This window comes from Lutra lutra, chromosome 10, assembly GCF_902655055.1.
Source record: "Lutra lutra chromosome 10, mLutLut1.2, whole genome shotgun sequence".
NCBI classification, from domain to species: domain Eukaryota; kingdom Metazoa; phylum Chordata; class Mammalia; order Carnivora; family Mustelidae; genus Lutra; species Lutra lutra.
The window spans coordinates 14252787-14280568 of record NC_062287.1 but is presented as its reverse complement, the minus strand read 5'-3'; the positions used below and the strand labels follow the sequence as shown (position 1 = coordinate 14280568).

At 52.2% G+C, this 27782-nt stretch overlaps 2 protein-coding genes across 4 annotated transcripts in view; one reads left to right on the top strand and one right to left on the bottom strand.

Annotated features, from left to right (window-relative positions):
- TMPRSS4 (transmembrane serine protease 4) overlaps nucleotides 1-393 on the bottom strand; it is a 33970-nt gene extending 33577 nt beyond the window's left edge. For all 3 annotated transcript variants that reach the window (XM_047690957.1, XM_047690958.1, XM_047690959.1), the window contains exon 1: nucleotides 206-393. In XM_047690957.1, the coding sequence (XP_047546913.1) occupies nucleotides 206-208 (3 nt within the window). In that variant the 5' untranslated portion in view covers nucleotides 209-393. The remainder of the gene's footprint in view (nucleotides 1-205) is intronic.
- The window catches only part of SMIM35 (small integral membrane protein 35), a 65730-nt gene that overhangs the window by 8628 nt on the left and 29320 nt on the right, over nucleotides 1-27782 (top strand). The gene's annotated exons all lie outside the window — the stretch shown is intronic.

Here is a 27782-nt window from a genome sequence, read left to right as displayed (position 1 = left end):
TGGCAGGGGCTTTTGGCCAAGGGAGGAGGAGGAGGTCAGGCAGGTGGGTACTGAGATAGGTAAGGGCCGGAATGTGGGGGTGATGCGGTATGACCTCTTTTTTTTTAACTGGGAAGGTGTTACAAAATTCTCAGGCTGCTGGAACGGCCCTTTATGGGATACCTGCCCTCCCCCAGAATTCAGACCAGAGGGCCCCCACACTCACCATGCTGGCTCTGTGATCTTCCAGATTTCTCTATGGGCTGGAACTGAGGTAGGTGGCCCGTCAGGAGGTGGGCCTCCTTGGATCCGGCCCTGGCTGGCCAGCAGGTCAGAGGTCCTGGGGCAGCGCTGGCTAGAAGAGGCCTTGGTCCCACATGCCCGGCATCCGTCTTCCCTTAGCACCCTAGCCGCCTCCGCTGCTGTATTCCAGGAGTGATTTGGGGACTGCGGGGCCAGTTGATTAAAACAACCACACGGGTGAAGTTGCCAAACTGGAATGATGATGCGTCTTGTAACCTGACACCTGTCCTAGGGGCTGGCACACACCTGGAGTCATTCATGGCCCTTTGGCCTCAGAACAGGGGACACGCCTTAGATGTTGCAAAAGCAGCCTTCCCGCCTGAATGACTTCCACCCAGCCCAAGACAGCAGGAGGCTCCCTTTTTCTATCTCCTCGTCATGGGACTTCTCAGTGTGTGGGTGCTTCTGACTGGGGTTGTGGAAGGTGGAGGCATTTGGGGTGTTCCACAGAACTGGTTTGTTGCCACGTGGGAGCAACAGGAAAAGATGAGCTACGCGCACTTCCCTGGCCCCCCGGTGCATAGGTGGCAAGTGTGGGGCTCATACCCAGCGCTCCCACCAGCACCCCTTCCCAGTGTCTCTTGCCCATCCTTCTAGGTGATTACAGATTTGATATCTTGGCCCGAGGTGCCCTCCTGGCCAGGGGATATACAAGGTGGTGCCCTCCTGGCCAGGGGATATACAAGGTGACACCTTGAAGCACAGAACCAGAGAGCTGGAAGGCACCCGAGTCACTGTCTTCTCCCCGTCCTCCATGTTGTGGGCGAGGAAACGAAATTCCAGAGAGGCAAAGATCACACAGTATGTTTGTGTCAGATACGGAACCAATCCAGATCTTTAGTTCCTTGGCTTTGAAACCCTCCCGGAGACCAGCCCGGGGCAGATGCGTGTCTTGGCCCCTCTGTGCCAGGCGTCTCTTTAATTCCGATGCAACCACGTGAGGAAACATTCTGTTCCCATTGGACAGGTGAGGAAATCTGAGCTCACGGACATGAAGTGGCTGGCTCCTAAGTCATCCTGAGGTTCTGGCAGAGCTGGGATTTGAATCTGGTTCTTCCTGTGAACAGGCTGAATGCAGCCCAAGTGTCTGAAGCCCCATGTCTGTGGTCTGGGGAAGTATGGCTCAGGGCAGACTGTAGTGGTGTCTGAGCAGAAGGGGGACAGATTTAACTGATGGTTGGCCTCATCTCAGCTACTCAGTGTGGCATGGCCTTGGATTTGTCTCTGAGCAGTAGAGCCCCAGGGCGGGTCTGGAGGCTCTCTAGAGCCAGCCTGGCAGCAGCCCTCCCACTGTCTAGGGCAGTGGGCTTTAGAGCTGGAAGTCTGGGGCTGAGTGCAGTGCTTCTGATGTCAGGACAGGTGAGTTCGGGGGACAGGCTGCAAAGACCTAGGCAGGTGCTTCCCTTTCAAGGAGGACTCCCCTAGTCAGACAGTGAGAGGCCAGTGGGCCTCCCTGCACTAGCCTTTCCCCAGCCTTTGTTCTTCTCTGTGCCACAGGTTTGAATCTGCTCACTGGCGCTCAGGTGATGAGCACCCCACAACAGTGCTGCTGGGCGGGCCATGTTGGAGGGGCGATTCCTCCACCCTTCTGACTCAGCTCTGGGGCCCAGCTCCCAGGTGGGTCCCGGAGCCTGGGGAGTGGCAGGGGCTGCTGCGGTGCCTGGAAAGAGGCTGTGGGACTCCAGGTGGAGGCACAGAGGGCCCACACCTCCCAGGAGCCAGGCGGGAACTACTGCTGTGCCCCCCCATTCACCCAGAGGCAGCCTTAGCTCCCCACTCAACCTCCTCCTGTCCCTTGTCTGACCACTCTCTCTCTCTTCCACCTGTCTCTTTAGAGTCCCATCCTGGCATCTGCCACCTCTCCCTTCCTTTTGCTTTCCTCTGGTCTCTTCCTCTCTCTTCCTCTTCCTTCCTCTTCCTTTCCCTCTCATTTCCAGCACGTGGGTCAAGGTCAGAGGCAGTTTTGCCGTGAAGCTAATGCAGCCTGAGCTGGGTCATCTCTCTCCGCTGCCCACCCACCCCTGGCTTCTGCCTCCCTTGCATAGCCTGTCTAAGGCAAAGAAAGGTCCCAGTGATTTGTCCACATGGGCATAGGTTATTGGAAATTGTGCAGCAGGTTTTTGGTATGCTTTTTCTGGAAAAGGGCCCCTTGAAAAGCATCAGGCCTCATAAAACTGGGCTCTCCCTCGGTCAGGAGCATAGGCTCTGGGAGCCTGGAGTCCTGTGTCCTCATCCCAGCCACTGACTGGGTGACTGGCCGTTTTAGTCCATCCTCCTGATCTCTGTGTTCCTCCTCTGTAAAGGGCAGATGATGACAATACTGACCTCATGAGGTTGTTACATGGTTTAAATGAGATAGTCTCCGTCTGGCACCTAAAAATAAAAGCTTCATGAATGGAACCGTTATCCTTATTTGTTTTGCAAAAATACATTTGTGGAGCTCCTGTGAGGGCCGGCTCTGTGCTGGGTTCAGAAATGAGAGACATGGGCCGAGAACACACCTCTGGGAGGTGCTACGATGCATCTGTCAATCATGCTGAGTTACATAGGTGTCCCAGTGGAGGTGGAAAGAAGACTCTTGGGGGTCCAGAGATCCTTTTTCATCATTTACTACCCTCCACTTTATTTCCTTCCTTCCTTCCTTCTTTCTTCCTTCATTCCCCTCCACCCCAGGACAGGATATTTTTCCTTATATAAATGTCATTTTTAGGAGAGTATATTAATTGTCAGTTGTTTTGATTGCACACTTGGACTTCATATCAACAACCATCTGCTCCTCCGCCTAACAATTAATTTTCTGTGGTGTTAAAGGCACTGTGGTGGGACGCCTGGGTGGCTCAGTTGCTTAAGTGCTTGCCTTTGGCTCAGGTCCTGATCTCAGGGTCCTGGGGTCGAGCCCTGCCTGGGGCTTCCTGCTCCATGGGGAATCTGCTTCTCCTTCTGCCTCGGTCTTCCCAACTATTCATGCTCTCTCTTGCTCTCAAATAAATAAATAAATAAATAAATAAATAAAGTCCAGGAAAAAAAAAAGTCACTGTGGTTGGAAAAAATAAATAGCTTGTGTCTTAGCCCAGTCTGCCCACGTACTGCATTTCTCCTATGAAAGAAGGAGCTTCTGAGGCCAGCAAGCCTTCTAGATCCTTCCTGCTCAGGGTGTGTCTGTGGAGCTCCCAGCATCCATGTATTGCCTTGAACTTGTTAGAAATGCAAAATCTTAGTACCACCTTTGCCCTGACCGACCTATTGAATCTGAATCAGAATCTGTATTACAGCATCCCTGGGTGATTCGTATGTACCTCAAAGTTTCAGAAATGCTGTTCTAGATCTCTTCCCACGCTCAGGAGTGGGTAGAGGCTGTTATTTCTGGAATGAGCTGAATTTAGACTACAGCTTGCCATAGATGAACCTTTGGAGTTCCTTCCAGCCAGCAGAGCCTCTGGTTCTTTGCTCTGAGCCCAAGTCATTTGAGCTCAGTTTCAGTGACAGACTCTTCTGCTAGGGCCTCTTCTGGGAAGTTCCAAGGAGAAGGATGCAGGTGGCAGGCACGTGCTGGCACCAGCCTCTACCACCCAAGCCAGCAGCTCTGGAATGTGGCATGTGGGGAATGTGGCATGCATCTGTGGGGACAGAAGGGGCGCCTTGGCTTGCTGTGAGGTGTGCAAGTGTAGCTCTCTGTTGATTCGCTGACTTTCTGCAGAGGATTTTCACTGCTAACCAACCCTTCTCCCAAGACATGGTGTAGGCCTCAAAGCCATGGACTTAAGCTTCACTTATCTGCACTGGAGGGAGACTGGGGATGTTGAAAATGCCTGATTCTGGCGGATCTCTGTCAGGTGGGAGCTGACTTTCCTTTTGTGGCCCTTGCTGGGGTGAATTCCACTCAGGCTGGGAGCAGGGGGTGAGGGCTGACAGGCATATCTGACAGAAGGACGGGTCACATTTGCTTCAAAGGGCCACAGAAGTGAAAACTTGCTGACACATGGATGGGTTCCTGCATGGCAGGCTTTTGTGCCTGTGCAAAGAAATGCATTACCTCAGACCTCAAGGCCACCCTAGGATGTGGGTGCTGCCGTTACCTCCATTTACAGAGGGGGAAACTGAGGCGCAGAGCGTGCTGGGCCCTAGGTTTGTGTAACTTAGGACACCTGGGCCTTTTCTACTTCCTGGGATGTAGTGCGTCATGCCTGGAAAGGGTCTGCAGAGCTCTCCAGAGGCCTCAAAAAGCCACTCAGGCCCCCATAGCACCAGAGCTCTGTGTGGGCCTGCCTGGGCCCTGGGGACAATTTCCACATTGCCCGTGTAATTTGAAATTGGTCTCAGAAAAATACCTTGTCATTTGGCCTTCTCCCCTCAACTTAGGCAAAGAATGAATTTCAGGTTATTGCTGAGTCCAGCCTTTCTTTCTGTCTTTCTCTAGAAGATGCTCTGTACTCCACCCCGGAGCATCGGGCGGTTAAAAGAAATGGGGAGGGCAGTGGGGATGGGAGACATTGCATTTCATCCTAACTGTCCTATAGATCTGAGACCATGAGCATATAGGACTTGGATGATTTTTTTTTCTTAAGAACCTGACTAGAAATTAAATTGTATAGATGAACATTTTACTACATTTTTATTCTCAGGATCAATATCTTGTACATGGCGTAATCACCATGCATGGCTTTAACCTGGACTATAAGGGCTCTGTCGCGTGCCGGCTGTGTCACCTTGGGCACATTCATTCACCTCTCTCTCCCTCGCTTTTCTCATCCGTAAAATGGACAACAATAAAAAGACCCACCTTCTAGGGCTGTTGTGAGGATCGAGTGACTTAACATTTGGAGAGTGCTTACTGGTATGTGGTACGTGGTAAGTGCCACGGAAATACTCCAGGAAGGTGAACATGAGAATTATTTCAGTTATAGTTAAATGAATCACTACCTTCAGAATGTGTTTTTGGATTACTGTGTGCCACATGTTCTGCACATGTCATTCATTCTTTAATGCTTCGTCGCCACCGTGTTTGTAATTCCCCTTCCAGCCCCATCTTCTGGCAGTCGTGTGCGGGAGGGCAGGACCCTTACCTTTTTGGGTCTCAGTTACCTGCAGGATAAAAGAGCTGCACCGTCTGCCCCTATGGCTGGGAGCATGGCGGAGGAACATGGGGGGAGGTTCTGACCTTCCCCAGAGCCCTGTCAAGGTAAGGGGCCAGTTGCTGCTTGCAGATGGGGACTTGGGACAATTTTGAGGGCCCAGATGTTGTCCCTCCACCTGCCATGGGCAGGGCTGCACTGTCCTGCACCTGAGCTCCTTCTAGGTTCTTAGAGCTGCACTGAGTTTTGTTCACCATGTGCTGGGCTCATTCTGTTGCCTCGTTCTGCATCTCACGACCATTACAGGAGAGGTCCAGCTCCCACATCTCATTTCTGGCACTCTACTTTTTTTTTTTTTTTTTTTTATTTGACAGAGAGATCACAAGTAGGCAGAGAGGCAGGCAGAGAGAGACAGGAGGAGGAGGCAGGCTCCCCGCTGAGCAGAGAGCCCGATGCGGGACTCCATCCCAGGACCCTGAGATCATGACCTGAGCCGAAGGCAGAGGCTTTAACCACTGAGCCACCCAGGCGCCCCTCTGGCACTCTACTTTTACCCCCTTTCCAGGGATGGAATTACACACTGATCCCTAAAGAGACAAAAGCAAGTTCCTGGTGCAATCAGGGGCCTGAACCAGTGGAGAAGGTGAGCCAGAGGCTTAACAGGACAACCCCCGCCCCCGCCCCCGGTTTCCTCTGGTCCAGCTACTTCAGGGGGCCATCCAGAAGTTGTAAATCACAAAATGATCCAACTTTGACTTTCTGCAAAGGTATGCTGGCAGGTGTTTGTTGATGTGATCAGGACAGCTCCCCATTCCCCCAGGGAGCTCACAGGTAACTAGAGCGATAGGCCTCAGAGGTTCAGAGGGCATTGTCACAGAATCTGTGGGTCCAGCAAGGAGGCAGCGAGGGTTATCAGTGTCTTTTCTGGCACTGTTGAGGGAGAACATGCGTGAATTGGTGAGGAAACATCACCCGTGTCTCCGTACAGAGCTTTACATAACAGTACTTTGTCTTATGTGACCTTCAAAATGACCTTGTGCAGTTGACCCAAGAATGAAGGTTCAGAGAGGCTGACTGACTTGTTCAGCGTCCTACAGCTACTGAGTTGTCCACCTGGAAGTGACCAGTCCCCAACCTGTTCACATGGTACTTTCTTCTACCCTCTTTTGACAGCAGGGCCAGACAGCTTTCTGCTGGGTGGTAGATGTCTCCACCAGGTGGAACAGCCTCCTCTAGGATTTCATTCTCACCTGAATCCTCAGGCCGTGATTTTATTTGGAAGTAAGGTCTTTGGAGCTGTAATTGGTTAAGATTAGGTCATGTTGGAGTAGGGTGGGCCCTTTGTCCAACAGGACTGGTGAGAAGAGCCAGAGAGAGACACAGAGGAGGGACGATGGAAGCCACAGGTGGGGGAACCACGCAAAGACGAGGGGCAGAGGCAAGGGGCAGCTGCAAAGCCAAAGAACCCCTGGAGCAACCAGAAAATGGGCGAGGCAAGGCAGAATCCTTCCCTGGAGGCTTCAGAGTGAGTCTGACCCTGCCAGCACCCTGATTTCAGACCTCCAGAACTGTGGGACAATAGGTCTCCGCTGTCTAAGCTGCCTAGTTTGTGGGCCTTTGTCACTGTAGCCCCAGGACATGAATGTAGTGATAGTTCTCCAGGTTTGTCTTTCTCTTCTCTGTGTTCTTTTTCTTTCCTCTGGAGTTGCCCTCTCCTTCCTCCTCCTTGATGGTTAGACACACAGAGCGGTTAAATCCTGGCAGCTCATGGCCTGCATAGATGGAGTTTTGACCCTTGACCTCGATTATATTTATTGTGCCAAACCCCCTTGTTAACTCCTTTTTGGCTCTGGCTTTTTTTCGGAGTCCCTTGTACCACCTCAGCTATACCAGCTGTGCCCTGTTCTATAGTGTGGTGTGATAGTGTCTGGGAGGGAAGGTAGGAGGCGGTGTGGCCATCTTGTATTGGGAACAGGCTTTTTTCTCACAGCCTGGGACTGGTGGTCTCCAGCTGGATGTGTGAGGTCATTGCTGGATCTTGCTCTTGGCCTTCCATTCAGGCCAAAACAACACTGCCCAAGGATGGAAGGCTGGATGGAAACCTGGTGCCCTGGGCTTGTGTCTCATGGGGATGGAGGTGCTGGGTTTTTCTCCTTTTGTGTGAGGATGCCCTCTTGGTTGAGGATCTGATCTTGCTCAGGCTGCCACCTACAGAGAAATATGAGGAGGGAAGTGGCATTTTCTCCACCAGAGCTGTGAGTCAGATGGTTGGAAGATGTTTGAGTCATCATGTTTGCCTGGTCACTGTTTCTTTCACTGTCCCTGGACAGTCTTTTTTTGCTGGGACTTCTTGCTACCAGTCTTTGTGCCAGGGTGGGCTGGGAGGGAAGTAGGTCGGAGGAGATGGGTGGTGAACTAGAAAGACTGATGGTTCAGTTTGAGTCCCAGCTTAGTGACTTTTTAGTGAAAACAGCCAGAAGTACGTATGGACCTGTGCCAGGCTTTCTGGGAGGCACCACGCTTTTCTTTCTGTCTGCAGCCCCAGGGCAGTGTCTGCCGTGCAGACGGTGCTTCAGCATTGGGTGGGTAAATGTAGCTTAAAACACGGCTCCTGCCACAGAGCAAGACAATTCCGGCAGCAGTGCAGGGGAGAGGACCGAGGCAGGGAAGAGGCAGTAGTTCAGGGGAAGGATGGAAAAAGCCTTAATCGATGTGTGGTCCACAGGGCTGGGGAGGATGAAGAAAAGGAAGAGGAATGTTGTCTCTGACTTCCCACTCTGTTTTGTCTGGTGCTCCCTGCCTGCGCGCAGTAACTGCTGCTGTCCTAATAGCCTTGTGGACTCAGTCTCTCTCTGTTCCCACGATGGCTGTGGGAACAGAGCTAAGTGGTCCATCACCCCACAGCCTGTACTAGGCAGACTGACCTGGCACGCAAGTAGGTGCAGGTTGCTGGGCAGTGCTGGAGTTCTGCAGATACAGAACCCAAAGGACCCACTGAGGGAAAGCTTGGGGGTGGCTGAGGTTCTCTGTAGGTGGTGGTGTTGATGGCAGGCCATTAACAGATGAGTTCATTGGGTTGACCCCATTGAAAGAGGGAATGCTTTTAGATTGTCTGTGTCCAGGCCTTACCAAATCCCATAGATGATCATTTATTGATAATGCTGGTGCCTCTCGCTTGACTGAGTGCTTTTGGCTGCGGAGTGATGCTTGGGGAGAGGCGGGTTGGCTCCTTGGGGCTACTCAGGCTCCGTCGGGGTGCCGGGATGCCAAGGCAGTGCTGTTGTGTGCTGGGGGCTCATTTCCATACCTGAGGCCCTGCTCCTCCTCCAAGAAGACTTCATATCTGGCCTGAAAGGCCATCAGTGGGCAGCACTTCATGAATTTCAACATGTAGACATGGTCCTGAGTGCCCCTCATACCATCTCACATGGCCTTCATCCTCTCGCTGCCTGTGACCCTGAACCAAAGTTCTTGAGCCTGATAGTCTCCAGCCCAGACCATCCCTTGACCTCATTCCTGGCTTTGTGTATCTGGTTCATCAGATGCTTATTGACCATGTACAGGGTGCTGAGGACACACAGATTGATGAAGTGTCTTCCTTGCCTCTGCAGCTCTTTGGTGGGGGGTGGCATGGGGGTTGGGGGTGCCCTGGCCCAGACATCGCGCTCTGATCTCCTGGTATGTGTGCACTGAAAGAGCAAACAGAGCCAGAGGTCAGGGCAGCCTCCGCAGAGGAGGTAACATTTGCACTGAGCTTTTGAGGATGAACAGGACTTGCTCAGGTGGAGAAGTAGGGGCCTTAAGAGGGAAAAGAACCCTCACAGCACAGAGAGGAGGCTGAGTGTGTTTGGGGAGCCAGCTCTTAATTCCACAGATATTTACTGAGCACCTGCTCCATGCCAGCCTTGCACTGGGCCTGGGAGCATAAATAATACATGACCTCGAATAGGAGAAACTTACAAGACATCTTCTTTTGTGGGATCTGCACACAGAATGAGGAGTTTGGACACAGACCCTATGTACACACTAGGAGTTCCCAAGCTGGGGTTCTTGAGCCCTGGGATTATGCAAGAGGATCCACTGGGAGAGGAAAAAAAAATACCCAGACTTCTGTTTATGTGTAGTCTTTAAACTTAAAAATTTGAGCTTCTCTAATGTTTACTGTATGTGTTGACCCTGGTGCCTGCACTTAGCCCCTGTGTCACATGTGTTGCCTGTGGCACAGAGGGTCCGAGGGGCTCCATGAAACCGTCAGGGGTGCCTCACATTGTCATTCAGTTTCCGTGCATTGCAACATACTTACACCTGCTTCTGCAGGGGATTTATGAGTGATCTTCTCTGGCTTTAACTAGATTGACCCTCACGCAATGGGTAAGGTCTTAGCAAGTGGAGAGACACTTGGGAGCTGGAGAGAGGGTGGGTAAAGCAAGCACAAGCAGATAGCAAGAACATGGCAAGGTGGTTGCTCCCCCCCACTCCTAAAGGGCTCCTCATTATCTTTCCATCTTGAGTTAAAAATGGTAACAATCCGATGGTGGTCAATGGAAGCTGAACAGAAATATTCAAAATTACCAAGGTAGTTTTACAACATAGATTCAAATCTGGTATCAGTAATATTCTTTCTCTAAAGGTTTATTATTTTTCAGATACACCATATACCAGGTATTTCCGTGTCCTACCATATAACGATGGTGGTACAAGGAAACGTAATATCCACATAAATAAAAATACATATGTTAGGGATGGGTACCAACATTTGTTTGGTTACAGACAGTGACGAAAGAGGTTTGGACATCCTCGCTGCAGGCAGTCAGGAGCCAGTGGAAGTTTTTAAGCGGGAGGATTATGCTCTAATAATTTCAGAGGCTCCTCCCTGGCAGTCGTGGAGTGAGAGACTGGGGTACAGAGAATAATAGGACTTCTGCAGAAGTCCGGGTGAGGGGGGGATGAGGTCCTGAACCCAGGTTAGGGGATAGGAGAGGAAAGAGCAATTTTACATATGAATTAGACTCAAGGGACTAATACATTTGGAAAACAAGGCAGGGGGAGGATCCAAGGTGAGTCTCCATTCTCTGAGTGGCTGAGCAGATAGGGCTGGCATTTACCATGGTGGTGATGGGATGGAAGCAACAGGTGGGTTTGGGGAAGGAGATGAGTCTGAATTTGAGCAGGTTGAGTCAGAGTTGCCAGTGAGAGCCTTGGGTAGAGTCATCCTACCAGATCGGGCTTCTGGAGGTCTTGGGCTGCAGATGTCCCTTCCCCAGGTGCGGCCCCAGTGAGCGAGTGCTCCAAGGAAATGAAATGAGTTACTAAAAGCATCAGTGGTGTCTTCCCTCCAGTCTTGTTGCCTTCCCAGGGATCAGATCCAGACCACTCCCCATATTGCACTTCTGGGAACCACCCAAAATGTGGGTACCCCTTGTTTTCTTCCTCCTCTGAGCCATCTTGGGTTGTGATCAGGCTCCTTACTCACAGGAGTTCAGGCCAAAGTCATTGGGAAAGTCTGATGAGGCCGGGTGTGTTCTTGTTCTCATCTTTGGGTACTAAGATAAGCAAGCGGAGGGCAGGGGTGGCACAGGGTGGGGCGGGATGGGGTGTGGGTGCTGTGCAGATGCCAAGGCAGGGACGGGTGTTGGATCACCAAGGCTCCATGGGGGGCCATGCTCGAGCACAAAAATAGTTCATTCTATCCTGGTCTGGTCATTTCTGAGTTGAAATTCCCACTCTGCCCCAGGTCAGGATGTGTTTCTCTCAGAGTCCATTTGGGGCTTGATGTGGAGAAGGCAAGCAGTTGTTATTCAGTGGTGCCTCTGAAGGTGGCACCTGGAACCACCAGCGTCCCCCTCTGGCGGGATACTGGGCTCTGTGTGCACGGCGGTTGAGGGGACCGGGCATGTGATGCTAATTGGAGGCTAGTGGCTATCTTCTCCCATTTTAGTATTTTTCTTTAAGGAAAAAGAAGAGAGGTAGAGATGGACCCAAAAAAAAAAAAAAAGACTTAAGAGAATGGAGTAGGTTTAGAAATAAAGACAGAAAAATGATGCTGAGAGAGAGGAGAGACAGAAAATAGGAGAGAAGCGAGGTTATCTAGAGAATCACCCTCTGGAAGAAACAGAAGAGTAGAATTGAGACCCACAACAGGAAAACAGAGAGTGGGCATGAGGAGGCAGAAGCTCAGGGATGTGGGGGAGGCAGAGGGGGTCAGGGGCGTGAGACCTGCTTGGAGGAAGCATTCCCTCACCTTCCTTCTTCCCCACCCATCTGCCCCATTTCCTGATTGCAGTCGAAGGGGCTGGAGCTGGGCTGCACCAGAGCCCCAGCAAACTTCCTGCCTGACACCCAGCTGGGCTGCAGAAAAAGGTTAGAGGCAGAGTCAGCTTTGCTGCTGCTGGGGGCAGGGGGCCCTCAAGCAGGGTCTGGAGAGGAGCCAGGCTGACCAGTGGTCCAGGCCCCCCTGAACTGAGGGTGTGCCTGCCTTGATGTTGTAGCTCTGGCTTCTTCTCTTGATTTGCTTTTTGTTGTGACGGAACAGAATTGAAAGCCCACGGGATGGGTGGTTACACAGGACCTTACAATTCAGGGGGGAGGTCTGGGCCGTCCTAAACCAAGACCGAGGTGGTGGGTGGGGAAGAAGAGCTTTATCACTGTCAGACTCTGTGCGTGGTGAGTGGCACACTTGCACACCGGCAGCCAGGCCGTGGGCTGCAGGCGCGGGAAACCTTTGCGTAGTTAGAGTTGGTTTTCTGAGGTTAACTCATAATAGGGAGAGAAATAGCATTCCAGAGGCCCAGAGAATAGGGGCCTGACTCTGGCTTAGTCAGTGACACTCATGCATCTGGGCAGAGAAAGCTTCCTCAAAAGGGGGATTCCGGATGTGGAGGGAAGGAGGCAAGCTGCCTAGATCCAGACAAGCCCAGGTCAGAGGCCAGGGCCTGGGGCGGAGGGGGCAGGGTGCCAGCAGGTGTCTTGTGGAGAGGTATCCTAGTGGAGGTCTCATGCGGTTCGTGGGGCCCTCTTGGACCGTAGGAGACATTGTCCCTCCCACCCTTCCACTTCCCTTGATCGGATTGCGTGTTCATTTGGTACCTAGTCACTGATTTGGCTTCCATGGGATACTGATGCCAGATAGAAGACAACCTGGGGTAGGCCCTTGCCACGCTGATCCCTGGGATAATTTACTATTAAAAAAATCAATATGTTGGCATAATAATAGCAAGAAATGCCACTTACAGAGTGAGCACTTACCAGACTCTGCTAAATGCTTTATGTGAATGTGTCATCTGATGCTGCCATCAGTCTTGGGAGGTGGGCATTCTTTCCTCCGCTTCATAGATGGGAAGACAGTCCCAGATCTGGAGTTTGCAGCAAGCTGTCAGAGGCCAGAAGCCTGGTCTTGTCACCCTTCTCTTCTTGAGGGAGCTGGGGGCGGGGTGCTGCTGGGCTCCAAGCCCAGACCCAGCGCAGCCTGAGTCATCCCCACTGAACATGGGCAGTGTGTATCTGTGACCAAGAAGCCGGTGCAGGGAGTCCCATCTCCGGACACGCATGGCTAGGGCCAGATGCTAGAACCAGTGACTCAGCCAGATTGGCCTCTCTGGGAGGCTCTGCTGGCCTGGGGTCCTCCCCACGGGAGTTGCCCAAACCTGCAGCCAGGATCCTTGTGACAGCAGGACACAGGGCTGGTTTTGCAGTATGAGGTGCTTACTCTGTCCCTTAATCTTGGATCAGTAAGGGAAAATTAAGGGCCAGCATGAGTATATGCCTAGGACTGCGAAGAACAAAGGCAGATAAGCAGAAGAGGTAGTGATGGGAGGGCCAGCGTCTGTCCTCAAGGCTGGCTGAAAAGAGGTTTGGAAGACAGATTGGACCAGCATTCCAGGAGGCCTGGGGCTGGCAGGGAACCAGAGGAAGATAGGGAAGAAGGGGATTGCTAGAGGGTAAAGAAAAGAGGGGTCCCTGGGGTGCCTGGGTGGGTCAATCATTAAGTGTCTGCCTTCGGCTTGGGTCATGATCCCAGGGTCCTGGGATCGAGTCTGCATCGGGCTCCCTGCTCGGCAGGAAGCCTGCTTCTCCCTCTCCCACTCCCCCTGTTTGTATTCCCTCTCTCGCTGTCTCTCTCTCTGTCAAATAAATAAATGAAATCTTTAAAAAAAGAAAAGAGGGGTCCCTATAGATTCTGGCTGTGCAGACAGAGGCTCTAGCCAGCTGGTGGTGGCTGCTTTGGTCCCACCTGGGAGGCAGGGGCACACAGGATCCTAAGCTGGGAAGTGGAGTGAGAGAGCCAGCTCTGGGTTTCTACCACGAATCCTTCTCAGCCCACCTGCTCCCTGTCTAGCCTCCATCGGTGGCCAGGGGAGGGAAGCTGGTGATGGCATTGGTTGCAGCCGAACTCTGACTCATGCCTTCTAGAGCCAACAGATCTTATTTTCGTATTTCCCAGGGTTGTCATTGGCACCCAGGGTTCATTGCAAGAGGGATGTGGGGGAGGTGGGAGAGGGCGTTCACACTCAGAGCACAGAAAGGGCCTGGGACTCCTGTTGCTGGAGGAGTGCCTCAGCCTCCCCTGCACTCCTGCTCACCAGGGTGGTCGTGGGATGAGTTGTCTGGGTTCTGGGTGGAGACTCCAGGCAGACTCCCCACCGGGTAGAGGCACCGAATTGGGGGGTGGCCTTGGTGGCCTGTGAGGGCTGTCATCACCCCTCCTCCTCATCCTACACAGGTGGGTGTGCTCATGTGTCGGCAGGGGTGGGGGAGCCTCCACCACTCCCCAGGCTCCCAGGCTCGAGGTACAGAGATAATATGCTAATCACATTCTCCTTCTGGGCCTGCAGGTTCTTAGCTTGCTGCACATGGCAAGGATTCTCCTTCCAGGCTCCCTGCCCTATAGGGAGTGGGGGGCGGGGCACTGATCCTTTTATCTAGCAGTGGTTGAGCACCTCACCCAACCTGGGAGCTCCCCACAGCACTCCAAGGTTTCATCTGGGCCCAGAGCAAGTGGGGGAACCCAGACTGCTCTTCCAGGCAAAGCAGCGAAGGAATGGAGATACAGAGCTACATCTAGAAAGCCTGCTGAGACTGGGGGGTCCTCATGGACCCCAGTGCATCCAGAGGCCTGTCATGTTGCCTTTCTTGGCAGTGGAGCTCCCAAGACCTATTTTTTTTGTATTTTTATCAATGGCAGCAAACATTTGTGCAGTGTTTTGCAGTGGGCAAAATTCTTCCATAGGTTTTCTGCTTGAATCCTTTAAAGCAGTCCATGAGGTAGGTCAAATAAGGCTGGTCATTGCCCCAAAGGAGGGAGGTGACCCCCTGGTAAGTTCCTGAGCCAAGACCCAAACAGGCCTGAGGGCCCCGTGCTGGGAGGACCCAGCTTCTGCAGATAAGGTTGGAGCCTGGTGGGAGGAGTCCCGCCCCCCCCCCCCCCCCCCCCCCCCCCCCCCCCCCCCCCCCCCCCCCCCCCCCCCCCCCCCCCCCCCGCCTGAGAACAGCCTCACCCCAGCTAGGCCGGGGGCTCTGGTGACATGTCTGTTCAATTTGTAACTTGCCCTATTTTGGCCTCTCCTGCTTCCCTAGAGTTATGGGCGAACCCTCAGAAGCCTAGTACTATGCTCGACAGACAGGGAAGTAGGGTAGATACTCTGAAACCACTGCCTGGCCCCTCTGCAGAAGGCTGCCTCCCACCCCATTTCTGTCCCAAGTTCCCAAGGCTGGGCTCTGGTCAGACCTCAGAGCCATCTCACCTGGAGGGGGGACATACTCAGAGCTCTTGCCCTTGACTCTGCAGCAGACCCAGCCCCGCCCACTCTCAGCTCCCCAACTCACTTTAGTAGATGCACCTGCACCTCAGTTTCTCAAGGTCTGAGTTTTCTCACATTCTTGCAAGTGGATCTCTGGTTTGGTCCCTATTCTAAGCCCTGCTTCTAGGACCCTGCTTCCAAGGCCACCCTGATCCCTGACACGTGCTTCTCACCTACCTGTTGGGCGCCCCATCCCAAGGTCCATCATTTCTCCATGGGCCAGACCCCCACAGCTGCCCAGGTCTGTGTTGTCCCCTCCCTGGGTCCCTTTCCTGCCCAGCCCCTTCCTGGCAGGTCTGGGCTTGGGGTGAATGCCGAACCTGAGATTGGGCGAGGAGGAGAGAGAGCTGAGTGGAAAGGAGGACAGACGTTGGAAAGGGGGACAGCAGACCACCCCGGGGCTGCAGGAAGCCCTGAAAGGGACCCAGCAGCTGAAGTGAGCCCGGGATGGTGGCCCCTCTGCTTCTGGGGCCCCGCTTTCCTGGCCTCCAGCAGCACAGCCCCTGGAGTAGGGTGCCTGGCGCCAGGGCATTGGTGCCTTACGTTATTTTTTAAAAAATAATTACAAAAGTTCTAATTAGGGAGAACCAGCTCCCAGCTAGGTCCTAGGGTCTCTGGTGTTGAATCCCCTGCCTGTGATGACATTACTCTTGTGGCCAGCTGTCAGATCATAGGCTTGGATCAACTGAAGATAGAATCGTAGTTATTTATTTTTAAAGCATTCATGTTTAATTCACAAAAATTGCACCACGAAGCAGACCTTACAAGAGATGGCTGGACAAAGGAAAATTGGAGTGACTTCGGGCCTGATTCTCATTTGACTCCTGTCCAGCAGGTTGGCCCCTTCCAGTGGACTGTTGTGCATGTGGCTTCCACAGGAGCGGGTTCCTGCTTGCGTAGGCCTTGCCTTTCAGACAGAGGGGCTTCAGGTGTCCATGCTGGGAGTCCCTGTAAGTCAGGTGGGAGGCCTCAGCCCTGTGCATGGCCGTGGCGAGTGCTCAGTGTGCTTTCCTCTTGTTATCATTCATCATTCTAGTGATAGCGTCCCCTCAGACTGCTGGGAGGGAAGGAGGTAGGGAAGAGGTTGGTGCCAAGCAGATCATAGAGTGTATGTGTGTATGTGCATATATGTGCATATGTGTATGTGCACGTGTGAGCATGTGTGTGCGTGCGTGAGGCTGGGTGGGGAGGAATAGGGTGGAGAGAGTCAAGATTCTATGCACCTTGGAGGTTGTTGGGGAGTGGTTGGGAGTCAGCTCCCTTGAATGGGCAAGCCAGCTGGGCAGCTACTGCTCTTCCTGGAGGGGTCTGGGCGGCCCCAGATGCTTTGTCTGCTGCTTTTTTGTGGCTCTAGGCATGGGGGCCCTGCAAGCTGGCTGGTCCTGTGCCCCGGGCCTGGGATTTCTTAGGGAGGTGGGTGCTGTAATAGCTTACCTACATCTGGTTTGGAAACCCACGGGAAGGGTGTGCTGTCTGGCTGGCATTCCCAGGCCTCTGTCTCCAGGGGCCTCAGTGTGTTCTGAAGGGAGAGCGCTGGGTAGTTCAACCCCGTCCTCCGGTCCTAATCATCTGGGTTGACATGCTAGATGCGGGCCGACTCCTGCTCTCTTCTCTCCATTCAGCTCTGAGCTTCTCATTCCCTTCTCCTCCTCTCCAGGGCTCCCATTCTGGAAGAAGGATCTCCTCTAGGTTCTCAACATGAGTCCAAAAGGTCCCCTTCCTTTCCAAAACCTAAACCTGAGCACCCTTGTTTTCTTTCGATCCGCGGCAGAAGCTGGTTAGTCTAACGCCTGTGTGCGAGGAGGTAGGAGGGAAGAGGAAGGGGCAGTGTTCTTCCAGCTCACTGCTGTCACTGCTTAAACACTCCACCTCCAAGTTCATGTGAAAGAAAACCCTCTCACCTCTGGGACTCGAGCCTTCGGGCAGTACCGTCTTTGAGCCCTCCTATTGTGTTGCTCACTGCTGACGCTGTCACTCTTCCAAGGAAGAGTCTGGCATGTCCCCTAAGTCCAGCCCCCCTGCCTGGATGAAAGGAACAGATGCTTCCTTGACCAACATCTTAACTTCCTGTTTCTTGACCACCCTTCTCCCAGGCCCCAGCCCAGCTGCCTACCCTGTTGCCCGTGGCTTGGTGTCCTCTTGGCCTTATAGAACTCAAGCTCCGCTCTTCCTCCTCCACCCGTGTTCTCCTGTCCTCCCCGCTTCCTGCTGCCTGGCCTTTGTCATGCCTGCTGCTCAGCGTCCTAAAGATCCAGCTCCCAGACCAGCCAGTATCTCTCCATCCAGCAGCCCCTTCTTGGCTTTGCCCTCCATCTTCTCCCACCCAGTCCCCAGGGCCAGTGCCCTCAGCACACCTCACTTTTGCCAACACCCTTGTCATTGTTCTTCTGCCACACCTGGCCAGCCAAACACCATCCCTCCAGCTACCCACGCCTGCACCTGGGATGCTGGAAAACTCCTTCAACCTCATGGTTGTGATCCCAGCAGTGGCATTGTCTCTGACCCCCGACTGACCTGTCGTCTCCCCCCGCCCTGCTTCCTGATCCGTGGTCAGTGCTCTTCCTGCGTTCCCTGACACCCATGTGGTCCTTCGCCATTCCCTTCCTTCCTTGGGGACTGCTCCCACCGAGGCCCGGTGTCCTTGGTGTTGTGACCCACTGCCACATGTGTGGTGGCCTCATGGGACTTCTCCACAGAGTTCACCTGTCTCCCTGGAGCCTTTCTGCCACTGCGATTGCCACGGCCTCCTGGTTGCATTTCTCTGCCCCCTCTATCTCGTGGTCCTTGGGGCTCCCACTGTGGCCTCTATTTCTCTTGCTTATATTCTCTCCCAGGGGACTTCATCCACTTCCAAGGTTGCACCTGTCACCTGGGGGCTGCAGTCTCCCAAATGAAGTTATCTAGTCCAGAGAACTCTCCAAGTGATAAATCCATATTTCCGTTGCCTGGGAGACATCTCCTCTTGAGGGTCCTAAGGTACCTGGAATCCAATAGGGCAAAATGAAGTTGCCTTCTCCTGTGACCTCCTTTAGCTCAGTGGCACAGCCATTCACCCTCTTAGCCATGTCAGCATTCTAGGAGTCAGCAGGTTCCCCCCTAACTAACTAAACACATGGAGCTGATCTCTGGACTGTGCTGCCTCCCCAGCACCCCTACCCGATCATTGGGCTCCCCACGTCTGTCTTCAGGATGGCCCCTCTGGCTCCTGAGGGTCTCCTTAGCCAGCCTTGCTCCTTACCAGAGTGTTCCCACGCTGTGGCTGCAGTGACCCTCCTGAGCAGCCAGTGTGATCACAGTCTCCTTGATAAACAGCAAGGTGACCTGCCCTTGGCCACCACTTGACACTCAGTCTCTGACCACACAGAACCTTTAGTGCTGCCTCTCTTGCCTTTAGCCCAGAGACCCTTCTTCCTTGAGCACCTCCTGTCCACAGCACCTGACTACCCAGGCATCCTTTGCAACTCAGTACACATGTCCCCTCATCCAGGAACACTTCTGTGACACCACCCTCAAATCTGGGGTCTGTGCAGCCCCCTGTGCTCCCAGAGCCCCTACACTCACCTCTTAAAGCACCTGTTGCCCTATAATAACCACTGTAGTAATATCTCAGCTCCTCTGTCTCCCCGACCAAGGGCCTGGGGTTGTGGTCTGTTCATCAAAACAGTGCTTCGTGATTATTGAATAAATCATCAAGGTGGGCTTCCTAGGAGAGGCAATGCAGAGGGATTTTGTAGGCAGCTATGAAATGGTGTGGAAAGGGAGGTTATGAATCAATGGGTAGAATCGGGGTAGGGGTGGTCTTGGACTCTGATTTCTTCAGGAGTAGGGGGGACAGGGACATGACCATATTTAGTAAGGGACAGGGGACAGCTGCAGAAGGTTGCCTCACTGACAGCACTGGCTGGATAAAGTACAATGGTTTACTCTCCTGGTTTCCAGGTGGCAGGGCCGGGGCTCTGTGTGCTATGGAGTGAGGAAGGCAGTTGGAGGAGAGTAGCAGGTGCGCTCCTTTAGAGACCCAGCAGTAGGGTGTGACTGTGCTTTGCTCATGGTTCCCATGGCTCTTCCTAGTCCCGGCACCAGTCCCAGGTGTCTCGGAAGGCCTTAGGATTTGAGGTGCTCACTCACAGGCTTCCAGGTTGGCAGGCCACAGGTGAGGATGTTGGGCCAGAGACACGGGAAGCAGGGATGGCATTCCTTTTTCTCTGAGATCTACTGAACAGATGTGGAGATAGTCTATGCAAATACTCTATCAGTATCTAACAAGATAGTCTATGCAAATACCTAACAGATAGTCTATGCAAATACTCTACCAACCATCCCCATAGGGGGAACCTGCTCCACAGTGGTGTATTTGAAACCACAGGTGAGATGAGTCCTCTTAGTCTCTTCCAGGCCAGGGAATTATAGACTTGAGCCTCTGCATGAATAAGACCCTAATTAAACATGTTGCTCTGGGTGGGCATCAAACATCTTTGTAAGATGTCCAGGGACCGGTTCCTTTGGTTCTGGGGCAAGGTGCTGGTGGCTGCTTCAGCCACACGAGGGTGCACAGGCTCCAGGAATGGTTTCTCAGGGCCGGGCTTCCAGGCAGGGGCTGAGTGATATATCCAGGAAGGGTAGTCAGAGTGTAAGAGCAACGGCTGCTGATGGGGCATGAGGACCGCACTCTGACCTCTCAGAATCACTCTGTCATTGTCCCCAGCATGAGGGCCATTCACTGATTCATTGATTTATTTATTTTTACATAGGCTCCGTGCCCAGAGTGGAGCCCCATGCAGGGCACGAACTCACAACCCTGAGGTCAAGAGTTGGACACTTAACTGACTGAGCCACCCAGGCGCCTCTCATACATGCATTTATTTTATTTTTTTTTTAAATTTTATTTTTTATAAACATATATTTTTATCCCCAGGGGTACAGGTCTGTGATTCGCCAGACTTACACACTTCACAGCACTCACCATAGCACATACCCTCCCCAAGGTCCATATCCCCAATAAATGCATTTATTTAAGAAACATTTGCCCAGCACCTGGGAGGGCCAGCTCTGAGCTGGCAGGTTCTGGGGATACAGAATCGGATAAGCCCGCTGGGATATTGGGGGAGCACACAGCCTGGCAGGGAGGCTGACCCTCCAAACTGAAGTTTCCAGGTGACATATCTGTGCTGTGAGGGGGCACCCGTGAGGGAGTGTTGATTCTGCTTGGAACTTGGGAAAAGTTTTCCTACTGTTGGGACTGTTTGCTGTGGGTTTTGCGGAGTGAGTAGGAGTTCAGTAGGCCAAAAAGTTAGAGACGAGGCAGTCCCAGCAGGGGAAGGTCCTGAGCCCGTGCCTGGAGGCAGGAACTTATTGGCCTGTCCAACCTGGCTGGACAGGTAAATGTCTGGTGGGAGGAGGGTGGCTGGCAGAGGGTATTGGCTATTGGACTGCAGGCAGAGATGGGGAGAGAGGAGTCCAGGCAGATCCGGGTATTATGAGACCAGAAGCTTCTAAGGTTTTGGAGGCTTTTTAGAATAAGAATACAATACTAGGTAGAGGGGCTTGGAAGGGTCCATGTAAGTGGAAGGCCTGAAGCTTCAGCTTACTGGCCGGAAAACCCCGTGTGTGGGAGACCTATCTTTCACATCTTCTCTCCTTCCTTTTAGATTTCCTGCCAGTGCTTCTGCAGCTAGCTCCCCACGGGCAGCAGGGAGCTTCTGCTTGCTGCCTCCCTTTGCGGGTACCCTGGGCCTCAAGCAGTGGTTCGAGGCTGGGTTCACGGAACCAGGGTCTGGGTCTCTTCTGGAGGCAGGGAGGCAGCGCTGCTTGGCTTGGGTTGGGGGCTGGGAGGTGGGCAGGGATGACTTTTCACACCGAGTCTGTGCAAATAGTGGCCTGCCGTTTTTCCACGGGGTGCCTGTGAAATCTGTCCAGCAACTGCTGTGAACGCCTGGAATAATTCACAGGTGCGGAGGATTTTCTGTTTGTCAAGCACTTTTCACACTTCACCACATCCCAGTGAGGCAGGTAAACTGTTCCCTTCCCACAGAAGGCTTGTGATTGGCCCCCGGGTACCTGGCACGCCGGACCATGGCATGTGGACTGCACACTTCGTGCTCTCCCTGGTTCACCCTCCTGCCTCTTGTTTGTGGTCAGCTCACCAGTATTTCAGCCTGAGACGGCCTTCCTCGGGCACCTGCACAGGGCTGTGATTCACCATAGAAGTGAAACCACTTATGATGTGGCTGGCTTTGATACCTTCCCGTCCTGCCGTGTGCTCTGATGGTAAAGGCGCACACAGGTAGGGTGGTGCTGATGGCCTTTTTGACCCTGTCTGTGTCTGCACTGTGGTGAGAGTTTCTCACCTTTCCCCCCTTCCTGGGCTGCTGGGAGAGCTCACACCTGGGTAAAATCTCCATCCCAGTCTGTCACCTATGCAAGGGATCGCTGAGACCCAGCACTGATTTGCAAGATCTTCTAGGCTGTCTAAAGCCTGTTTTTAATTTGGACATCTCAGCCAGGGCAGGGAGAAGTGGGGGGGGGGGCGCTAATTCCATCAGATTTAATCAAATAAGCACTACTGAGCATCTGCTGTGTTAGACACTGTGCTCGCCCTGTAAGGGTAGAGCTGAATCAGCCATGCCCTTGTCCTTGTGGCTTCAGCATCTGCCTGTGCTGGGCATGGAGCTGGGTGGGGGGGTGTGGAGAGGGATGAGCATCCCTGTGGCTGTGCATGAGAATCTCAGAGTCTCTTTCAGGATGTCAGCAGAGGACAGGAAAAGGCATAATGTAGACTGTACAAAATTGGGAAGGGCAATTTCTCTGCTTCTCATGCCACCAACTTTAGTGAAGAGCAATGGCTTTGACCTTCCTTGATTCTTTCTTGGTCCCAGACACAGGCAAAGATCCTCACAAAAGTGTACAGGAAAACCTTCTCTCTCTCTTTCTCTCCTGCTTCTCCCGTGGCAAGAACCAGACATGGGAGAGAACACTGAGTCAAAGCATATTTCTGCTCGTGGAGAGGTTCTTTTGCAGGGATTTGGAGAAAGTACATGGGATGGAAATGGATCAGAGAGGTCAGTGGAGGCATTTCCTCCAAAGGGTACACAAAGTTTTGGGAGCCTCTGGTTTGGGGTTCAGTATACATCAGGGTGATTAGGGCAACAAGGGAGAGAAAAGGGGGGAAATCACCCGAGGATTCAGGTGTTTCTAGATGCATCAAGGCCAGATCCAGAAAACCCCAAAGCCTCTGAACCTGTAGCCATATAAACAGCCCTGGTTTATCGTGTTCTCAACAACATGCATGAATCATGTGCTCTGCCCAGGAAGCGGAGGTTTGGGCGCAAAGGGTGCTGTGAGGCATGAGGATCCGGGGTGTTCAGAACAAGTACCTGCCACTGAGTAGGTGTGTCTGTCTCCCCTCCTCCCCTTCTCCCCCAAGGGTCTGACAGACATCAACGAGAAGGGTCAAACAATGAAAGCCTCCTTGCCCCTGCATGTCCCACCACCTGCAGGAGCCTGGAGATAGTCAGGTGGCTGATGACTGGTGAGGGTGGCTGGGAGCCAGTGCTCCGGCTCACCTGGGCCATGCATGACTTCTGGTCCCCTTGGGCAGAGACCTGGCTTCATCTGGGCAGGGGCCTCAGCACTGGTACCTCTGGCTGGCCCTGGGGCCCCTAGTCCTTGCAGGCTTTGGAGCATTGGAGCCTCTGGGGCCGCCATGCCTGGGACACTACCTCGGAGAAGAAGGATGCTCTGTGATTCCCCAAAGCCCTTTTGTCTTCCTCATATGAGTCTCACAACGGTGCCAAAAGGTATGCATCATTCGTTAGCTCTTCATTTGCCAGAAGATGAGCTTGAACTTCAGAATGGCTCATCCAAGATTGCACAGCTGGTGTGTGCTAGGGCTGGAGCTCCATTGTGCATCCCTCTGAAGGCAAGCCCTGTGCTCCTTCCGGGACTCTGAATAGACTTTGCAAAGCCTCCCTGGACCCTCTCCTCCCGAGAAGCCTGGCTCCCCCAGCCGCTAGAAACCCTGATGCAGCAGGAGTTGGGATGAACTCAGTGGCACAGGTGCCTCCAGCCTTGAACCCTCCTCCCTCTGTGTCCAGTGGGGGTGGTACCAGTTTACACAGTGAGGGCTGGCAGCTGTCCAGGCAGTGTTGTTTGTAACTAACATAGACCTGTAGTTGTCCAACTTTCTCTATCCTGCCTGCCATCCATAAGCAATTCTGAGTGTACACTCTGGTGTTTATAGGTTATATTTGTAATTTTGCTCTAGTATATATGACCATTGATAAAATACACATCAGTTAAAGAGAAGGAACAGACATGCAAGAATACGGGAACACCGCTGCTTTTGAAACACTTGCAGATGGCATCTTAGCTTCTCTCTCTGGACCAGCCTTCTTGGCCACCCCTTGGCAGAGCTGTCCCCTTTCTGTGGATCACCGTGGCTTCGTCCCCCCTTGCTGCTAATGCTGGAGTGGTGGCCACAGGGCTGCCCTTGGTGGGGGGAGGGCCCTCTGCCTGCAGACCTCTCATGTCCGTGTCAAGGGGCTGCTGTCTCTGGTTGCTCTGACAGCTCATGCTTGCCATGTCCCATGGAAAGTTTTCTGAAATAGCACAGTTTTTTTTTGTTTTGTTTTGTTTTTTAGCTAAAATATATTTGTCACAAAAGTAGCACGATAGGATTATTGACAAAGCTGTTGTGGTTTTCACTTGTTCTTTTTTGCAGCTCTTCAGTGTGGTGTTAGGCATGAGGTTGTGGGCAGAAGGAAATATGAGGAGTGGTTTCCCCTGACCCCCACTCCCCTACGGGCTCAGGGCCCCTGGCATTTTGTTCCTTTAGGACATTCTCCTTTCCAGAAGGCATCTCCGTCTCTTCTGGGATGGCCTGGGGTTCAGCTGTTACTCACACCCTTAATCCAGACCTGTGTTTTCCCAACCCCTTTATGATCTCTCACCCCCAAACCGAGTGTACTATTATTTAATACTTTTCTTAAACCTGAGTCACTTCTTAATATTAAATCTCTTGTTTCTTTAAACTTGTCCTAAGCAATGAAGTCCGCAAAGTCCAGTTGTGATGTGCTAATTGCTCTTCTTAAACACGTTAAAATAAATGCGTGACTATTGAAGAGAAACACGGCTCCCCACTGTAATCACCTCCTGATCACCAGCAGGTGCACCCACGCCCTGGGGAACACTGATGTGGAAGGCTGGAGGGAGAGTCCTTGGCCAGGTTCCAACTGAGCCTGAGGGCTACCTCCTAAAAGACCATTGACAAGACTTGAAACACTCAGGGATGCTTTCTCCATTCCACACCTTCCAAGACACAGACCCTGTCCAGCAAACCTTAGGCACTTAAACTGGTGCCCTGGGGTGGGGGCGGTGGGTTACAGTGATCCCCAGCTCATAGCAGCCATTTGCTTAAGCTAATGTAAAGGAAACTTGGCTTGACTCCCCCTGTGGTAAGTGACCACAGCTTACACTCCAATCTGGTGGCAGCTGGAGTGTTTTTCTTTGCTTTCCCTGTTTATGGGGGCTGGGCCCTGCAGGTAGAGGCAGGATCTTCCTGGTCTCTCCAGCCCTGGTGTCTGAGTAGGATAGTCTCAGGTGGGGATTTTCTGAGATGACTGGGACTGGCTATGAGATGTACTATATAATGCCTCCCCCTGGATCATATCTTGGCTCTACTGGGACACCACCAAGACTCTGTTCAGGGAACTAGAGCTTCCGGGTATTATCAGGAAGGCTCTAGAATGCTAGCGTCAGCACCCTGACTCAGGGCCAGGTCTTCGTCTTTGTAGGTTTTCTCTGTCTCTGTCGTCAGATACCCATTGATTGTATCACTTCCCTCAAGATCACCACAGCAAGGGGGTGGCTAACACTCAGCAATCAATTTACTCCTGAGCCTCCCTCCCGAGGCTTATTAGAAACAAGGCTTCTGATTTTCTCATTGACCTTATGTGGTTCAGAGGAGTAGTAAAACGAAGTGTTCTTGGGACTGGAATCTACCAGGAACTCTAAAATGTTTATTTATCTTCAAGTCTTACTCAAAAGAATACATTTCCAAACCTAAACATCTTTGTGTCTAACCTTAAGTATGTTCGCTATGACTCTTACCTTCTTCCTCTTTAGTGTAGATAACCGGAACTATTTCTTCGGGAAACTCCCTATACTGACTCTCCTAGAATAGACTTTGGTAGACCCATTGCCCTGTCCTGCAGACCCGAATGGGAGCAGTCTAGTCTGTAAGAGAGTCCCCTTGGGGACTTAGTGAAAATTACAGATTCCTGGGCTCCCACTCTGCAGAGTTGGGGGAGACCGATCTGGAATGTGTTCTAGGTAGCTCCCTTCTTGGAAAGATCCTTAGGGGATTCTGGAGTATTTGGGACTACATGGTCTAGAACTGTTCCAACTTGCCCAAATTGCTTGACTCCAGCTGGGGCCTGGGGTACACAGGGGTGTGCTGAGGCCCAGGGCTGAGTAGGCAGGCAACCAGCGGATGTCAAGATTGCATTTATGTTGGTTGTCAGGATCAAGAGGTTCTTGAGGTATCCTACTCCATAAACCCTATGCTGAGCATCGGGAGTGATGCTTATCTTCCTGTGTAAAGGGGCTGTCTCCATCTAATCTAGAAGTGGCATCAGATCGTGAGGCATCACTTAAAGAGCAAGGGGCCCAACAATCAGCCTTGTTTTATGTCATGTGCGATCACGATCTATGTGGAGACCATTGCTGCCTACCCTTGTTCTTACACTGGGATCAGAGGCAGACTCGTGAACAACGTGGGCAGATGGCGATCACTGTGTGGGCTTACGTGGCTTGGTGCGTCACTGATTTCTGCCCTGGGGTGGGTCAAAGGTTGCTGACGGATCAATACAAAACTTCCAGCACTCTAATGCTGTTCTAGAAGATTTCACCTTTGGTGAAGGAAAGTAACTTATGGAATATCTGCTACGTTTCAGTAAGTGGTATGTATCATACTACCTTCCTTTTTGCACAGACCTCTCAGTCACCACCATAACCATGTGAAATTCCTGTTTTTATCTCCACTTTGATATAGGCAAGGATTGAAAGTTGATCTTGTTCAAAGTAACAATATTTCAGCCTGCAGATGGCCTGCCTCTAACTCTCATTCCATGATGTCCTACCACTAAAGCAAGTACTCTGGTAGCCAAGACTTACGAAGATGGGTGGGACATCTGCTGTCCACTCATTCATGACACTGGATTGAAAGAATGGGATAAAGTTTCAAATTTGAGAGGTAGTGAGCAAATCAATGTGTCTAGTTTTTTAAAAAAATATTTTTAAGGTTTTATTTATTTGACAGAGACAGAGAGGGAACACAAGCAGGAGGAGTGGGAGAGGGAGGAGCAGACTCCCCACTGAGCAGGGAGCCAGATGCAGGGTTCCACCCCAGGACCCCGGGACCGTGACCTGAGCTGAAGGCAGACGCTTAACAACTGAGCCACCCAGGTGCCCCTAAAAAATTAATTTTTAAGTACAGTTTTAGGTACACAGCAAAATTGAGAGGAAGATACAGAGATTGCTCATAAACCCCTCCCCCCCATGCATTTTCTCCCCCATCAGCACCCCCACCAGAATTCTACATTTGTTAACAACTGATGAAGCTGAGTGACATGTCATTATCACACAAAGTCCATAGTTTATTTTACACAAACATTCCTATTGCAAAAAATTAAAATGGTATGAAATTGCTGATACCTGTTTTGACTTACAAAAATGGCAATGTTACAGGGTTCAATTAATGCAAAGGCAAAATTAGAGGTTCTTTCTTTACTCCTACCCCTCACACACAATTACAGTGTCCTTTATGTGTGTGGGCTCTCCTGTGTGTGTGTGTGTGTATGGCATCTTGTTTGCAATTTGGATTGATCTTTTAAAAATGGAATGACTGGGCGCCTGGGTGGCTCAGTGGGTTAAGCCGCTGCCTTCGGCTCAGGTCATGATCTCAGGGTCCTGGGATCGAGTCCCGCATCGGGCTCTCTGCTCAGCAAGAGGCCTGCTTCCCTCTCTCTCTCTGCCTGCCTCTCTGTCTACTTGTGATTTCTCTCTGTCAAATAAATAAATAAAATCTTTAAAAAAAAAATAAAAATGGAATGACTGTATTTTAATTTGGCATATAACTGAGTTAATTGAAGTAAAATATAGTTGACCCTTGAATAACACAGGTTTGAACTGTCAGGGTCCACTTATACTCAGATTTTTCCCCCCTGCAAAGAGGTACACTGTTTCCACTTGCTTTCTGGCTTGAATGCGGTTTAGGAAACTGCCGAGGGCCTGCAGGGAGAGGCTCAGGCAGAAGCCCCAACAGGAGAGGGTGCAGAGGGACCCCTCAAAGCTGCGGGGCCTGCCTGTCCACAGGAAGGTGAGCCCCTGAAGTGAGGCTGAGCAGCCCAGCCCGCCGAGCTCAGGCAGGTGCGCCCCATCTTTCTGATGAGCTTCACCTGCTGCTCTAGGACACAGTTCTCCAGCAGGTCCCAGAGTCGCGCGCGCACCGCCTGGGCCTGGCAGATCCAGAAGGGCCGGCTTCAGGTTCTTTTCTGGGGCAGGCGGCTTCCATGAAATTCAGTTTTTGCCTGTCCCTCCTGGGAGTCTTCTGCTTGTCCTGAAGGAGGGCACG